Source organism: Aulonocara stuartgranti, assembly GCF_965226115.1.
Source record: "Aulonocara stuartgranti genome assembly, chromosome: 12".
Lineage (NCBI taxonomy): Eukaryota > Metazoa > Chordata > Actinopteri > Cichliformes > Cichlidae > Aulonocara > Aulonocara stuartgranti.
This window is the reverse complement of record NC_138948.1, coordinates 11,826,646-11,844,981: the sequence shown is the minus strand read 5'-3', so window position 1 is coordinate 11,844,981 and position 18,336 is coordinate 11,826,646. Positions and strand designations below refer to the sequence as shown.

General features: G+C 39.9%; 1 protein-coding gene across 1 annotated transcript in view; it reads right to left on the bottom strand.

Moving 5' to 3' along the window:
- The window catches only part of ikbkb (inhibitor of nuclear factor kappa B kinase subunit beta), a 37,218-nt gene that overhangs the window by 3,103 nt on the left and 15,779 nt on the right, over positions 1-18,336 (bottom strand). Inside the window, exons 6-19 of the mRNA XM_082554550.1 lie at positions 7,845-7,933; positions 6,392-6,481; positions 6,183-6,307; positions 5,454-5,561; positions 5,243-5,372; positions 4,827-5,021; positions 4,611-4,725; positions 4,342-4,465; positions 4,104-4,255; positions 2,580-2,641; positions 2,391-2,491; positions 2,237-2,286; positions 2,023-2,122; positions 659-806 (exon numbers count right to left, since the gene is read on the bottom strand). Coding sequence (XP_082410676.1) covers positions 659-806; positions 2,023-2,122; positions 2,237-2,286; positions 2,391-2,491; positions 2,580-2,641; positions 4,104-4,255; positions 4,342-4,465; positions 4,611-4,725; positions 4,827-5,021; positions 5,243-5,372; positions 5,454-5,561; positions 6,183-6,307; positions 6,392-6,481; positions 7,845-7,933 — 1,589 coding nt within the window. The remainder of the gene's footprint in view (positions 1-658; positions 807-2,022; positions 2,123-2,236; positions 2,287-2,390; positions 2,492-2,579; positions 2,642-4,103; positions 4,256-4,341; positions 4,466-4,610; positions 4,726-4,826; positions 5,022-5,242; positions 5,373-5,453; positions 5,562-6,182; positions 6,308-6,391; positions 6,482-7,844; positions 7,934-18,336) is intronic.

The following is an 18,336-nucleotide window of genomic DNA, read 5'->3' as shown; positions in this document are numbered from 1 at the left end:
ATCATGGGGCAACCACTCTACCTACTGAGCTATCCCTGCCCTCAGAGGGTCATCAATATGGCCCAAAAAATCATTGGACATCCTCTTCCTCCCTGAAGGACCTGTACAGCACTCGCTGTCTCAAGAGGGCACGCAGCATCCTACGGGACTGCACACACCCAGGACACCGGGTGTTTAAGCTGCTGCCGTCTGGCAGGAGGTTCAGGCTGCTGAGGTCCCGAACAAATAGACTCAAGGACAGCTTTTACAACAGGGCAATAGCCCTGATCAATGCAAATAGCTCACCTGACTGGCTGCCTCCCTGGACTTTTTTAGGGGGGAGGTAACAATGTTTAAAACAATAACAATAATAATATTTATATTTATAACAAGGTGCAATAATAATTATTTTGCAATAATAACAGTGTGCAATACACATACACTTATTCTTCTTTTTTATACTAAGTTAATATACTGTGTTGTGTTGTTTGTTGCATTGTGATGTGTCATATCGTGTCGTGTTGTGTTATATGTAGTGCCGACGTAGGACAGTTTTCCAATTTCATTGTACTACTGTACTATGTATGACTGTGCAATGACAATAAAGAGTTATCTTATCTTATCTTATGATCAGAATTGGAAGTGTCTTTGTGTTTGTGAACAGGTCATTTTTGCTCACACAGGCGACTTTGAGCAGGTTCCACAGCTCCCTCTGTCGTCTCTCCTGCAGACTCATCAGCACTTGTTCGCTTTCCGCCATTTTCTGGACCACGCCCTCCACCTTTGGCAGTAACTCCATCACACGCTGGCGGCACAGTGCAGTCTTACTGCATAACACATAAAAACAGAATTTGAAGGTAAAGCACCCGTGTAGCTAACGTGCTGACACATATAACTGGAACATAGAGCATGCATGAAAATGACGAATATGTAGTGTATTTGTCTTTTTGCTTGATTAATACCCCAAATATTTATGTGTATCAGCTGTTCAGCACAGTAGGTGTCACTGCTGAGCTCCTGTTGATTCTTTAATTACGCGAGAGTTTGTATTCAAATTAAACTGAGAAGCTGCCACGCTTGGCACACATCCCCATTTATGTGCACAAGCAAAACAGCTTGAGTGTAATCAGTTTTTCCTCACATGAAACAGCTATTCTTCTGATTGGTTTATAAAAAGGTTTAAGGTTTGAAACCAGTTTTCATAAACTGTAAATTTTGATCACTTTGACATCATTTTTTCTCATTGAGCTGAGTTTGTGGAACATTTTTATTCTGCTAGAATTCTGGTCGTAGTGTTGGGCTTCATGGAAACATAGTGACTGCCATAGCACCAGAAGGCTTCACAGTACTGATTCATCATTAAACATTATTTCATCTGTACTTTTGCATGGGTCCAGTTTGACAGCCACCAATGGTTGGGATTATGTAAAGTAATGCAGAATATTTTTGGAAAAAATAGGAGTGGGAGATTGGTGCTTTGGCTGGAGTGATGTGGACACTGTATTGGTACGTCGTGGTGAAGTAAGAGCTAAGTGTGAAAGCAAAGCCTTTTCGATTTTCTGGTCAATCTACATCCCTACCCTCACCTAGGGTTGTCAGCTCGAGGTAACCGAAAGAACCAGATTGCGGATACAAGGGGCGGAAATGAGCTTTCTCTGAAGAGTGCCTGGCCTCTCCCTTAGGGATAGGGTGACGAGTTCGGCCATCTGGAAGGGGCTCAGACTAGAACCACCACTCCTCCACATCAGAAGGAGCCAGTTGTGGTGTTTCGGGCATCCGACAAGGATGCCTCCTTGGTGAGGTGTTCTGGGCATGTCCCACGAGGAGGGGAACCAAACACACAGCACCCTGGAGAGATTATATTGCTCAGCTGGCTTGGGAATGCCTTTGTGTTTTCCCAGCCTGATGATGAGTATCCTTGAAAACTGATACCAACTTTGCTCTTCAACACCAAATAATGGATCTTGAGTTTAACAGCAAAAGTTTCCAAATGAAAGCTCACCAGTGCATATTGTTTAATGATTTAAAAATGTGTTTGACTACCTGAGGTGTGTGTAGAAATCTCTGAGCTTCTTCTCATAGAACTGCACAGCCTGAACCACTAGACGCACCACCTCCTGACTGTCTCCTGAACACCTCTGGTCTGTGGAAGGAAAAGGAAGAAAACTGAAACAATGTCAAAGGAGGTTTATTTTCACAAGGAGATGCTGTGACCGCTGTTAAATAAAAAGTGAACTGAAGCATGAATAGTCCAAACCTCTGGGCTTCTCTCTGAGTTTTCGGAACAGCTCCATGGCTTTTCCTTCACTGAGGAACAAAGAGGGGAGGAGAGCAGGATACAAGATCACAGAGAAGTCACTTTTGTTATTTTTATGTATTTCTTTTTACAATAAAGCTTGGTTCAAACTTACAGTGTATCCAAGGCTTCTCCACTCCTCCATGGCTGCCGCTGCACATCCACTATGTCTGGCTGCAGCTGCATCATTTCCTCCTCCAACTCACTCACCTTAACCTAGAAACAGCCACACGTTTCAGTCTTATTGAAACACACATAAATACTCTTTATGCACACATGCACAGAGAGAAAAAGTCAAATCTACCTGACCACAGCTGACAGCAGTTTGCTCCATCTCTCTCCACACACCCAGCAGTTTGTCTGATGCTAAAAAATGTAAGAAGACATTAGTCATTAGTTAGTGGCAAACTGCATTGTTCTAGACAGACAAGTTTGGATAAATGTTTCCCCCTGAGGTAAAAGCCACAGACAACCAAATTAAGCCATAAATAACTGCAGACTATCTCACACCCGCTGTGACGCCAGAATACTGACATTCCCAGCCCTGAATACTCTGTACTACATTATTGCATGATTACTTAAGCATAGAGTACTCATGGGTCGGAGTATACCGATCCTTAAACTCAGCTTTCATTACAAGTGTAACGTGTCTGCATAATATCTCACTGATAATATTTCTTTGGAGACAGTGAGACATTTATAGACACCACCAAGCTCCAGGTTCAATACATGCAATGGATACGCACACTGAAGGGGACACATCCCCACAACATTCCAATATGATCATCGTGTTCCCAACAAAACCCTGAAATTACAAGTAAAAAAATTCTGCTGTGTTACAACAATTAACCACTGTTGTCCAAAATATTAATTTAATTCCTGTTAAAGTCAAATAACTGAAACTAAACTTCTGGATGTTGGCCTTAACTGAAACTAAGAACTGTTTATGCTCTCATTAGTTGTTGACTGGTCAATTTTATCTTTCCATTCATTTTCTGCCGCTAAACCGGGTATCACTACCTGGGGACATTGAGTTGTTTCCAATCCAGCTGTGTCCCAGGACTTCTCCCAGACACGCCTGAAACACCTCACCCCCAACCGCCTTTCGATGTGGAGGAGTATTAGCTTTAATCTAAGCCCTTCTTGAATGACTGAGCTCCCTAAGGGCACGCCCTGTATGTATGAAGCTTATTTCCACTACCTGTATTCAACAGAAATTAACTGGATAACAAAACCTTTATGTGGATTGTAAAAACTTGTCACAAGTATAAGTGGACAATTTCGTGTTTTTGGAAAAAAAAAAACCTCCGAAGAGGTGCTAATCAGTCAAACAGCAGTAACGTCTAGTATCTTTAGCCTAACAGAGCATGGTGGTGCACCACCATGGTTGTTTCTATCAGTGCAATGGCACAGTCTGCAGGCCTGCAGAAGACCGGGTGTACTCTGCCTTTTGTCCCATGACAGCTGGGATATGCTTATCCTGAATAGCTTAAGTGAAAGAACATGTAAGGATGATATATCTGACAATGTATGAATCCACGGTCTATTCTTACTATAAATTCACATTATCAGATACTTATATTTATTAGCTGTCTGAAAGTATCAATTATAAATAATTGTAAATAAATAAAATATAATGTCAATGTTCTATTGACCAATACCAGTTATAGCATTTCTGCTAGTAATTATAATACATTCCTTATCTTAAATCTGACTGTTCATAAAGAGAGTTAAAAAAGAAGGTGCATCTTTAAGGATAGATTAATGCAGTCCTGGTAGTGGCAGTGTAAAGTTGCTACTATCTACCAACATAATATTGTAACAGTACCGATCCCTGTGGCTGTCTGCTCCTGGTATTTATCCATGTCTATGTGAAGGCTGGTGGTAAAAAAATCCAGTTTGGCAATGAGTCTCTGGTACATGGACACCATCTCATTCTTCTGTTTGGACAGTGAAGAGTTGTGTCTCAGCAGGCTCATGCTGAAAGAAAAAGGATAAGATGTTTTTTTTTTAAATAAATAGAAGCATGTTTACGAGATTTGCATGTGCGCTGGTGTACATCTTACATGGCAGCTTTCTGCCCCTGCTGCAGTCTTTGCCAGTCTTCCTTGAGAGAGCGGATGGTGTGCCACGCTTGGCCACAAGTCCTCCTCAGAGGGCTGTAAGCCAGAACGTAGTTAGGGTCGGTTTCTAGGAAAAAAGAGAGGAAAAAAAGAGAGACAGAAGGATAGACTCACATATGAGTGGTTGTAAAATTGAAACAAAGTGAAAGCAACAGAAATGACACAATCACAATCATATCATAAGATAAAATAGGTTTTATCTTTGGACTTACGGACAAAGCGGATATTTTCAGGGAGAGTTCGGGGAGCAAACTGAGGTTCATAAACACAAGAGGAACGATCAAAGAGGAAAACCAGAGGAAAGTCTGTTCTTCTCCCATCTATCTCCTAAAGACAAACATTAACAAAAGCAACAAATCAATACATTTTCATAGTCACATGTAGAATATTCTGTGAAAGGAGTGTGTTTTTGTTTTGTTGGAAATTACTGCGTAATCTACGGCGCACTGTGTGGCCAACGCATGAGGCTCCAAGGCCAACCCCGCCTCGAGCAGCAGCTCCTGATTGGCTGCAGGGATGTTGCTGTCCTTTTCTATTCTTAGCTGCAGGTTGGCCACCGTCTCATCATCGGATACTGAATAAGTGAGAATCTTTGCAGACGACATGTTCAAGACATGAACCAGCTGAGGGAACAGAGGAGATCCAAAAGCATAAGACTAAACAAGTGAATGTTACATAAATTTATTATTAGTAGTATTATTTTTTTAAAGATTCACATCCTGTAAAATTTGAGCAGAAGTTTCCTTTAATTATAGCACTATTATGAGTCCCTGAGGTTATTTATGTAATGCAGGGACACTGTTGTATAAATCAGTCAAATAAATCAATTAATTTCTCTGTTAACCTTGATTTGCAATAAGAGCTCCAGCTGGGAGAAGCAGTCGCTGGGGGTAGCACTGGGGTCTTTGCCTCTCTCCTGAGGAGACCACTTTAACATCAGCTTCAGCCACCTCTCCATCTTCTCTAATAACAGACTGCCAAACAGTTATTGCATTAGACTGAGATACATGAGTTTAAATCCAGCACTTTCATGTGTCTGTCCTGTATGAACATACCTGTTGAGGTTGTTGGGCTGAGGGATGTGTTCGGAAAAGCGGACGTCCCCAGTGAGGTCCTCGTAGACAATAATAATATTGTCCAGCTTCTGCCTGAGTTTGTTGTGCCTAAAACATAAAAATCAATTGTATACAATTTAGTTTAATATTTTATTCTCTTAAAAGTGCAGTACTTTTTCTATTTTATCTTCACTTTGGTTGCAACTGGACACTAACACTTAGGTTTTCCAGCAATGGGAAGAGTATTTTTCCTCTCTATTTAGCAGACATCCCTAGAGTTTCATGTTATTCATTCATCGCAAGAGTGAGAAACAAGCCGCACTGGTATTGGCACAAGTGACATCCTGCAATTCTTGGACAACTGTTACTTATTTTTATATTCACTGTGTTAAAATCTTGTTACGGAAAAATAATATTTATCTGCAACAAAGCTTATCATTGCTTAACCCTAGATAACAACATTGTTTAAGTTATTAAGCTCGAGTATGGACCCAGACTGCCGAAATAAAGACTAAAAAGGAATGATAGGCTGGTTCTGCAGGTTTGTTGTTTTAAAATTTCCTTCCATTGTTTCCAAGTTCTTTTTCTTTTGATTTGAGATTAATTGGTCATATTATATATATTAAGCTGAAATAGTGAACATTTTCTGGACGCTTTCTTATTTTAACTGATGCAAATATAGAACAAATGACAACTTCAGATATAGGAGCATTTCAAATGTGGCAATACCAGGGAACAGGTTGCCACGTTGGCAGGAAAGGCCGAAATCCTGCGATACACTCAAACACCAAAGTCCCAAAGCTCCAGTAGTCCACAGTGACCGTGTACCTCTGCCTTTCTATGAGCTCTGGAGCCTGAAAGAAGTGAAAGAAAAAGCATTAAGGTTCAGCTAATGTGATGAGGAGGGTGCTGTAACAGTTTTAGCTGTTAGTACTTACTAAGTACTGCAGGGTTCCCACAAATGATGTGCAAAGACTGCTCTGGTCCAACTCTTTAGCATAGCCGAGATCTATAATCTTGTGGATCAACTGAGATTAGGAGTGAGGGGAAAGAAGAAAAGTGTTATTAGTTAGAATCATTTGTTCTTAAAATTACAGACAGACGGCTACATACGTTTTATTCTTGAACTCTTGTAGAGTTCCTTTGTATGATTCACAGTTCAAAATAACACTTCTTTATCGTAAACAGATCATCCACTGTTTGAAACATTTAAGGCAAACCTTTTGTTCATTCACTGCTTCCTTAAAAACAGAAGGTTTAAACAGGATGTAGGTGGGTGGGCCTGACATGGTCCATAATAAAGGTATACCCTCTCTTTCTTGTATTACAGAGCAAAATGGAGTGTTCAGATCACAGAGATTACTTTTACAGACACTGACTTCATAATTTCATTTGCCCATGTTTAACACCAGCGTCCACCAATGTAACAGTACATGTATGCCAAACAAAAGGGAAAAGCATGATAGCTCCACTCAAGGTTTAATGAAAGTTATTAAGCTTTTTTTTTTGCATCATTAGCACATTCATATGCAGCTGTCTGATAAGTGCTCAAATCCGAGAAATAGTCATGCAACCTTCACAGAACTGCAAATTAATGTTGATACTGTATATCTTTTGGGATCAACAATGTATAACATGATCGTTAGTGGTGATTTTCTTAGTATCCAACAGAGCTAGGGTTCCCGTTTCCCCTCATTTCTAGTATTATGAGCCAGCTGGCGTCATATTTAATACAAAGATATGAGTGCAGCATTAAACTCCTCATCTAACTCTCTGACAGAAAGAATATAAATATATTTCCCAAAATGCTGAAATGTTCCTTTAAATGCTGAGTGACTACATGAGTGAGAAAAATCAACAACTTGTACCTTAATAACTTCCAAGCCATAAACCAAGCCTGTATTCCAATTTTACAGTTTCTCTACCATGCATGAGGAAAACAAGTGTTCATGCAAATCTATAAACTTAACAGAATCCGAGCCAACTTAAATTTGGCTTGGATTCTATAAACAATAGTCTTTGCATAAACATGCATCTATAACATCTTTAATATGTCTGCCCTCGGTTATATAACATTCTTGACTTTCCTGTACCCTTTTGCAGAGGCGGAGGAGGATAACAAGCAATGATTTATTACATAATGGACAAAATAAAAGAGAGGCCCGTAGAGGAAGCTAAGCAGTAGGGCGATCCCAAAGGTTCCTTGTAACTCCAAGTTCAAGTATAAAAATGGACTTTCCACATTAAATATTCAGTACAAGGATAAATGCACATAACAGAGGCAAGTGTTTTGTACTAATTCAATACAAACCACATAGAGGCAAAAAGCCTCTTTAATGTGGTTTGGGTGTATTTATCCCACCAAAGGGCTTCACTGGGTCTTTAACTCACTCTCTTCTCTCCCTGCTGCAGCACAATGTTTTCTGGTTTCAGATCCCTGTGAATGATCCTCTTCTTATGGAGGTAGGTTAAAGCTGAAGCTGTGGGACAAAAAGCAACAACAGTCACAATTAAGTAAGAATGTAAAACTGTAGTTGCATGCATTACAGCTGATGGAAAAAAGCACAGCACGTGACGATATAGAGGAATGTTAGTAAGTTTATCAGAGGCTCATGGTTCACTTTTATATGTAAGAGTACAGTGCTGTATGGAAGACAGAACTATAATGAAAACTGAAAGGCTTTTAGTTGGTATTACGTCAATTAACATTATTATATTAAAGACATTAAAAGTGTATATTCATACTTGTGCATATGAAAAGTGATAACAGATAATTCCAATCACAAAACTGTGTTTCTCAGGTGCTGAGGTCCAAACTGTGTACATAAGGGAGCAGCCCAAAGTACCTTTATTTCCCCGAGGGGTTTCCACCGCGAATGAATCTCCTTATATGACCTGGTACAGATTCTTCCACTTCCTGACATGGTCCTCCCATTTATCTGGGCTTGGGACCAGCACTGGGAGTACACTAGCCTGTGACCCCACATTATTTTTACGTAATGCAAACTTCCTAAAAGCTACTTTCCTCTTTAGTGGAAAAGTTCTAGTGAATTTCATTCCTACACACGCCCTGCTGATATGCAGTTTTCTTCACTACACAACAACCTCCAGGACTGAAAAGTGAAGCGAGGAGTAACGTTTGGTGAGGTTGGTTCCAAAAGCGACTTTATCTTCTTTCCCCTTGGTCTTACTTTTGTGGGTAACTTAGAGCTAGTGCCTTTTTGGGAGATTTTCATTGGAGTTATTGAACAAGTAAAATTGTATTGGAGGGGTTTGTGTGTCCCAGGGATCCCAGGGGCTATGTTGTCTGGGGGCTCTCTGGTGGGGAAGGAGCCTGAGTTAGTGCGTGAGGTTGAGAGGTACCGGCTAGATATAGTCGGGCTCACCTCTACGCATGGCTTGGGCTCTGGAACCAGTCTCCTGGAGAGGGGCTGGACTCTGTCTCAGTCTGGAGTTGCCCCTGGTGAGAGGCGGCGGGCTGGGGTGGGTATCCTAATATCCCCTCGGCTTGCTGCCGGTACGTTGGGGTTTTTCCCGGTGGACGAGAGGGTTTGTTCCCTGCGCCTTAGGGTCGGGGGACGGGTCCTGACTGTCATCTGCGCTTATGCGCCGAGTGGCAGTTCAGAGTACCCAGCCTTCTTAGAGTCCCTGGGGGGGGGGGGGGGGGGGGGGGGGACGCTCTAGGCCGTAGGTCGATGATCGATTTTGTAATCGTATCAGCAGACCTGCGACCATATGTTCTGGACACTCGGGTAAAGAGAGGGGCTGAGCTGTCAACTGATCACCACCTGGTGGTGAGTTGGATCAGTTGGCGGGGGAGGACACTGGACAGACCTGGTGCACCTAAACGCGTAGTGAGGGTGTGCTGGGAACGTCTAGCAGAGGCCCCAGTCCGCGAGATCTTCAACGCACACCTCCGGCAGAGCTTCAACAGCATTCCGAGGGAGACCGGGGACATTGAGTCCGAATGGACCATGTTCAGCGTCTCCATTGCCGAAGCTGCTGCATTGAGCTGCGGCCGCAAGGTGGTGGGTGCCTGCCGTGGTGGTAATCCCCGAACCAAATGGTGGACACCAGAGGTGAAGGGAGCCACCAGGCTGAAGAAGGAGTCCTATCGGGCTTGGTTAGCCTGTGGGACTCCGGAGGCAGCCGACAGGTATCGACAGGCCAAGCGGAATGCGGCTCGGGCAGTGGCTGAAGCAAAAACTCGGGTGTGGGAGGAGTTCGGAGAGGCCATGGAAAAAGACTTTCGGACTGCCTTGAAGAGATTCTGGCAAACCGTCAGACGTCTCAGGAGGGGAAAGCGGTGCTCTACCTGCACTGTGTATAGTGCTGGCGGAGCGCTGCTGACGTCGACTGAGAAAATTGTCAGGCGGTGGAAGGAATACTTCAAGGACCTCCTTAATCCCACTGACACGTCTTCCGAGGAGGAAGCAGAGTCTGGGGATGAGGGGAATGACCCGCCAATTTCCGGGGGCGAGGTCACTGAGGCAGTTAAACAACTCCTTGGTGGCAGAGCCCCTGGTGTTGATGAGGTCCGCCCCGAGTTCCTGAAGGCTCTGGACGTTGTAGGGCTGTCCTGGTTGACACGCCTCTGCAATGTTGCGTGGAGATCAGGGGCAGTACCTGTGGACTGGCAGACCGGGGTGGTGGTCCCCATCTTTAAGAAAGGGGACCGGAGGGTGTGTTCCAACTACAGGGGGATCACACTCCTCAGCCTCCCTGGGAAAGTCTATGCCAGGGTGCTGGAAAGGAGAGTTCGTCCGTTAGTCGAACCTCGGATACAGGAGGAACAATGCGGTTTTCGTCCTGGTCGCGGAACACTGGACCAGCTCTTTATCCTCTCCAGGATACTTGATTGATTGATTGATTGATTGATTGATTGATTGAATCTTTATTTTGAACATGTTGAAAAAGTATAAAAAAAAAATAGAATTAAAAGAGACAAATGAACAAAGCAAACAAAAGGAAAACGAGCAACCACAACTCCAAATAACGTCCATGTTCAAAAAGGAGCAGGAAGAAGCATAAGCTTATTTAATCCCACCCCTTTTCCACTATCTAGTATCAATAGACTACAGAAATACCTCCTTGCAATTACATTATATGTTATGTGTAATTTTTTTTTTTAAATATATACACATATATGTTTCTATCTATCCATACATACGTATATACACACATACGCACATATACACATTTTCAATAACCCCATTAACACCTCAAGGATACACAACCTACAATTATATATATATATATATATATATATATATATATATATATATATATATATATATATATATATATACCAACAAACCCGTGCATGCGCACACACATGACAAGAACACCCTATCAAATCTCTACCTTTTCCCTGTACCCTGTAAAAACCATATCCTTAAACCGCTTTTTAAACTGCGCCATGCTTGGACATTGCTTCATATCTTTACTTAGTCTGTTCCACAGCTTCACTCCACACACAGAGATGCAAAAACTTTAATGTTGTACGGATACGAGGATGTTTTAAATTTAATTCCCCCCTCAAATTGTATCCCCGTTCCCTTTTAGAAAACATTTTTAGAATATTGTCAGGAAGCAGGTTATTTATTGCTTTTTTTTTTTTTTTTTATATTCTTTATTTCTACAATATTACCTCATAAAGATGATTACAGGCATTAATTAACACAGTTTACAAGAGAAAAACGAAACAAAACGAGAAGAAAGACAGATAGAAAGAAAGAGAAAGAAAAAAAAAAGGAAAAAAAATTATATATATATAAAATAAAAGGAGAAAGCTCTGTCGGGAGTAAACAATTAACTAAATTGGTGGTTTCAAGCTTTAAAGAGAAAATTCGGTTTATAGGTATTAACGTATTGGACCCACTTATCCCAGCACAGATGGAACCAGGCCATCCTGTCATTAACATGAGCTGTTACTTCCTCCATCCTATATATCTCTAACGTAATTTCCCACCATAATGACAAAGTCGGTATGTCTTGCGAGGACCATTTCTTTGTTATACATTTCTTACTTGCAACCAATAAAGCTCTTAACAGACATATGTCATTTTTGGACCAGTTCTGCGGTATACAGCCAAAAAAAATTTGTCTTCATATCCTGAGGGAATGTACAGTTAAAAATGCCTTGTAATATACCATGAATGTCTTTCCAGTAAGTCCGTAGCACAGGACAGTCCCACATAATATGGGTGTGATGGGCTCCTTGGTATCCACAGTTTCGCCAGCACACGGGAGGATTCCCATCATAGTGAGCCTTTTGACATGGAGTGATAAAGAACCTTATCAGAGTTTTCCATCCGAACTCCCTCCAGCTTTTGGAGGAAGTACTCCTCCATTGCCATTCCCACATCTGAGTCCATTCTTCCCTAGAAATACACATCCCTCCCTCCTTTTCCCATAACATCTTCACATAATCAGTTGAGTGTGGAAGCTTATTCATAAAAAAATTGTACCAAAAAAAAATGAGTCTTGTGTCAACATCCCCACTGTACGCCTGTCTAAATAAAGTTACCAATTCCGCGTTAGTATTTGACATCTGACCGATTGTTGTCTTTATATAGTGTCTTATTTGCAAGTATCGAAAAAAATCCTGTTTTTCTAGATTGTGTCTCTGTTTCAGCGTGTCAAAACTAATAAGGTTCCCATCCTTTATCAAACTATCATATGTAGATAACCCTTTAGCAGGCCAGCTTTTAAAACGTGAGTCCAATTTATTCGGGGCAAAGTCAGAATCATATGCATACCATTTGAATAAAGCCAAATCCTGTTCAAGTTTGAATTCTTTCACGACTTTTCTCCATATATTAAGTGTGCACGACACCCAGGGGTTATGAATCTTGTCAATATATTTTCGAATATTCGAGTCCATCAGGACAGCTTGTATTGGGGAGGAAAACATATTCTCCTCTATAGTCTTCCAGTGTGCTTGGTAGCTTGTATCACACCAATTAACCACCGTTTTCAACTGAGCAGCCCGATAATAATTTTTTAGTGATGGCAACCCCCATCCTCCCACCTTCTTATGTAATTGTAAAGTTTTAAAACAAACCCTCGGCCGCTTCCCCCCCCATATAAACCGCGATATTATTTGATCCCATTCATTGAAACGACTTGGATCAATGGATATTGGTAGTGTTTGGAATAAATATAATATTCTTGGCAAGATGTTCATTTTAATAGATTCAACTCGTGAGTGTAAAGAAAGAAAGGGGATCATGTTCCATCGCCTAATATCACCCACTATTCTCCTTTGTAGAGAACCAAAATTCTCCTCAGATAGTTTAGTTAAATCCTTGGGAATAACAACTCCTAGATATTTCAATGATTGTGCTTGCCAATTCATTGGATATTGAACAACCATGTGAGCTGGGGGGTTGTAGTTATAGCTGAGAATTTGAGTTTTAGACATATTAATTTTATATCCAGAGAGTTTCCCAAATTTTTGACACAGATTCATCAGCGAAGGCAAGGAGTTAGTGGGCTGATCTAAATAGATCAATATGTCATCCGCATAACAAGCGAGCTTGTGTTCCTGTCCTGCAATAGTGATCCCCTTAATGTCTTTATTTTGTCTAATTGATTGTGCCAAGGGTTCTAAGTACAATGCAAACAGGAGCGGGGACCAAGCACAGCCTTGTTTATTTCCTCTCTGCAGAACGAAGCTATTTGAGAGAGAACCATTAACTTTAATTCTTGCGGTGGGGTTAGTGTATAGTGCCCTCACCGTATCAACAATTCCCTTATGTAAGCCGAATTTATCCAGGACTTTATATAGAAAGTCCCAATTTACAGAATCAAAGGCTTTTTCTGCATCAATACTCATAAGCATGGCTGTACTCTTAGATGTCTGTATCTGATGTATTACATGAAGAGTTCTACGTATATTATCCTGGGTCTGTCGTCGTCTTATAAACCCCGTTTGATCATTGCTAATTAAGTCAGGTAAAAATTCTTCCATTCTCCTGGCCATTATCGAAGTAAACAATCTATAATCTATGTTAAGGACAGAAATAGGTCTATATGAGCCACACTCCATTTTGTCTTTCCCTTCTTTCGGAATAGCCGAAAGAAGCAGGTTATTTATTGCTTTATATATAATTTGTGCTGTGAGAAAATGAACCAGATCTGTGAATTTTAGAATTTTTGATTTTAAGAATAGTGGATTTGTATGATCTCTGTAACCAGTTTTATGGATTATCCTTATGGCCCTTTTTTGTAATATAAAGATTGATGATAGCGAACATTTGTAAGTATTGCCCCAAACCTCTGCACAGTAATTCAAATACGGTGCAATCAGGGAACAATAGAGAATGTGGAGTGATTTGTGGTCCAGAATGTGTTTTACTTTACTCAAGATTGAGACACTTCTTGAAATTTTGTTATGTATATGATTTATATGAGACTTCCAGTTTAATTTATCATCTATAATCACACCAAGAAACTTATGTTCAAGTACTCTTTCAATTTCCACACCATCTACATGAATCTGCACTTGTGCATTTCTAAGGGAATTCCCAAATAAGATCATTTTAGTTTTACTTAGATTTAGCGATAGTTTGTTCCTGTTAAACCATTTTTTAATTTTGCACATTTCTGAAGTAATTGTATCCAGCAGCTCCTTTAGATTCCCCCCAGAACAAAAAATATTTGTGTCATCTGCAAATAATACTAATTTTAATATATCAGATGCCTTACAAATATCATTTATATAAATAATAAATAATTTTGGACCCAGTACAGAGCCTTGTGGAACACCACAAGCAATGTCCAAGCATGATGAGGAATGGACACCCAGCTTCACAAATTGTTTCCGGTCACTTAAATAATTTTTCACCCATTGCAGTACAACCCCCCTAATCCCATACCGTTCCAGTTTATTAATTAATATGTCATGATTGATTGTGTCGAATGCTTTCTTGAGATCCAGAAATACTCCAGCTGCATACTGTTTCTGATCTATAGCATTCGTAATCTCCTCAATTGATTCGATTAATGCCAGAGATGTTGATCTTTTTGATCTGAATCCATATTGACTGTCAGAGAGTAATTTATATTTATCTAAGAATTTGTCTAATCGTTTATTAAACAGGTTTTCTAGGATTTTGGAGAATTGTGGTAGTAAAGAAACAGGCCTGTAATTTGTGAAGTGGCGTCTATCCCCAGTTTTATACAGCGGCACAACTTTAGCTATTTTCATTTTGTTTGGCACTTTTCCCGTCTGAAATGATAAGTTGCAAATATATGTTAGAGGTCCTACAATTCCTTCAATGACCTTCTTGACGATTTTCATGTCAATATCATTACAATCAGTAGATGTTTTATATTTACACATGTGTACAATGTCAATTATTTCTTTTTCCTCCACTGATGTGAGGAACATTGAGTTAGGGTTCCTATCAATCAGGTTTTCACTACATTCTACTGATGGCAGTGACTCAGGAATTTGTTCTGCCAGTTTTGGTCCAATATTTACAAAATAATGATTAAAGCTGTTGACCTTATCAGCAGTGTTTTCCATAATATTGCCATTATCGATAAAGTATTGAGGATAACTTTGTTGTCCAGAATTATTTTTAATGATACCGTTTAAAACGTCCCATATTCCTTTCATATTATGTTTATTGTTGTTCAATATTTTACTATAATACTCCTTTCTACATACACGTATAATATTGGTCAACTTATTTTTGTATTTTTTATATTTATTTTCAGCATCTTTTGTTCTTTGTTTTAGGTATTCCCTATAGAGTGTATTTTTCTTTTTACATGCATTTTGTAAACCCTTAGTGAGCCATGGTCTATCTGAATATTTGTGCTTTCTGTTGTATTTTATTGTTGGACAGTTTTTATCGTACAACTCCATGAATATTCTTAAAAATATGCCATATGCAATATCAATATCAGCTTCTTTGTACACATTGTCCCAGTCCTGATTTAATAGATCGTTCTTAAATGCAGTCATAGTTTCTTCTGTCCTTACTAGAGATGGACCGATCCGATATTACGTATCGGTATCGGTCCGATACTGACCTAAATTACTGGATCGGATATCGGAGAAAAATAAAAAATGTAATCCGATCCATTAAATATCACGAAAGCACCTCACAAAACTTGCAACACGCCGTAACTCACCTCAGAACGTTGGCACGTCGGAGCAGTATGCATCACGTGATAGAGCGGCTGTGGCATGCAGGACCTGTCGGTGGTCTGGATAGCATTTGGAGCTTCGCTAGCAACCCGGCATTTCATCTCCGACAAAGTTATCCCGAGAGAAGTAAAGCAAGTGTGTAAGTCCATCTCTGAATGTTTGTAAAGCATTCCTGCGTTAAGCTTAACAAACGACTGCCTCTTCTTGCTGCTACTTCAATCATGAAACTGCTTAACGATCAGCTGATTGGCTTTTCTGTCGCGAGTCCGTGTCTCTAGTTTGCTTTTGGCCCACTTTGCACCAGAAAGAGGAAACCAGCAGCTGAACAACAGCAGCACGTTTAAGCTTGATCAGCTGTTGTTAGAATGTATTTAATATTACTTTCTACTCCAGGATCTTTTTCTACGTAGCTGACGGCTGGTAACTGTGCAGGGGCGGATCTAGCAAAGTTTAGCCAGGGGGGCCGATAGGGCATTAACAGGGAAAAGGGGGCACAAAGACATACTTTTCTTTCTTATTCTCATTTAAAATGTCTAGCTTTTAATAAATAATTATCTGACACCCAAAGTTTTAATTTGATGCAAAATGAATAGAAGTCCATTATTGTATATAGTAACTATTAAGTCTAATATATATACCCTAGTAAGCTATAGTACTTTTTCCTTTGGGAAGGTACCATCTGTGCAGTCTGCAATTCTGTTGAAGAAAGATGTTGAATCTATTTAATATTTCTTGAAAAATAATTGATTTCTGTGCATTTTTTTTCACACTGCATCAAATTAAGGTTGATTACGGCGATTAAGCATCATGAGGTGGAGCGTGAGGGGTGGTTCCCTATTTTTTATTTATTTATTTTTGTTGTTGCTGGGAGTTGGAACCCTATTAGTTAGGTTGCTTAATATTTATGCTAAGTACTCTTTAAAATACCAGAATAGGGAGGATGGTGTAGGTTTAAGTTTATTAGATTGATCAGTATTGCTGAACTATGAAATATTTTTTTTTGCATACAGGTATAACAGAATAGCTTTAGTGTAGTTGTTGTTTTAAACTTGAGTATGAACTTATACAAAATGCAGCAAGATATTTAAAAAACAGTTTTGTTGATTAAAAAACACTATATCGGATTCATATCGGTATCGGCAGATATCCAAATTTATGATATCGGTATCGGTATCGGACATAAAAAAGTGGTATCGTGCCATCTCTAGTCCTTACACGTCTGTATCTCAGTTGTTCTTCATGCTGATTTTTCTTATAATTAGTGTCATAAACTGCAAAAACTGGTAGGTGATCACTGATGTCATTAATTAATATTCCGCTCACAATGTTGTTTTCCATATTGTTAGTGAAAATATTGTCAAGTAAGGTGGCACAATGTGGTGTAATTCTGCTAGGCCTGGTTATTTTAGGATGTAAACTCAAACTGTACATAGTGTTTAGGAATTCGTCGGTCATTTTATGCTTTTTTGGATTCAACAGGTCAATATTAAAATCACCACAGATAAACATAACTTTTTGATTTGTTTTAGAGAATATTTCCTCTATGAAGTCATTAAATACTTGAATACTAGAGCCAGGTGTTCTATATATACAGCTAATTATTACATTTTTTTTCTTTTTCCTCATAAATTTCAATTGTTATACATTCTAGTAAATTATCAATTACAGTTGTCATACTTTCTACCACCTTGTAGTTTAGGTTTTTATCCACATACACAGCTACTCCCCCTCCACTCTTGTTCCTTCTATTTACAAAATTCACTTCATATCCCTCCAGTCCAAAGTCCATTCCTTTCTCCGCATTGATCCATGTTTCAGAAATGGCAATAATTCCAAATGGATTTGTCAACTCATTTAGATATTCCTTTATATTGTTGAAGTTGGCATACAGACTTCTGCTATTAAAATGGATTATTGATAATTTATTTTCCGTGTTGATGGTGTGCTTAAACTGTTCATCAGTGAAGTAGCAGCAGTTACAGCTGATGTTGTAGAAGAAATTATTTTCCGGGTCTATATCCTTTTCTAAGTCTAGAACATTATGGTCTGTGTATCGAAATGTTCTCAGTTCCAGATTATCATAAAGAGAATTCCAATGACTTATGTTGATATTGTTGCCGGATGCAGATGAAGTTCTTTTGGACTGTGCCATGTGTTGTGTTGTGTGTCACGTCACATGTGTATTCATACCTCCAGAGTAAGTTGACCTCAGTATTTGTCCAGCTCTTCCATATTTCTGATGACCAACACTTTGGCTTGTTCCGGTGTTCCATTGAGTTTAATGAATACTTTGCAGTTGGTGGTCCATGTATTTTGAATTTTTCCCTGTTTCTTCAAGTAACGTGCTTTCCTGGCAATGTCCGCATTTCTTTTTATCAGATGTTCGTTCATGAAGACATCGGATCCTTTCAGTTTCTTTCCTTGTTTTAACAGTGCTGTTTTCTGTTTGCAAATCTCACAATGATGGCTGGTTTGTTACTGTCATTTTTTCGGGGTAGAGGGTGGCAAGCCTCAATGTTGTTATAATCCACTTCCACACCTTTGGACCGTAGAAAGGTAACCACTTGATGCTCCGTGGAGTTGACATCTTCCTCTCCTGGCCCTCCTACATTGTCAGTGGCGACCGCCCGGGCGTATGACCGGGGTTTGATGCGAAGCCCCGTGATGATAACATCGTTCATCTGGGTGTACTGCTCCAAATCCGCCACTCTGTTCTCC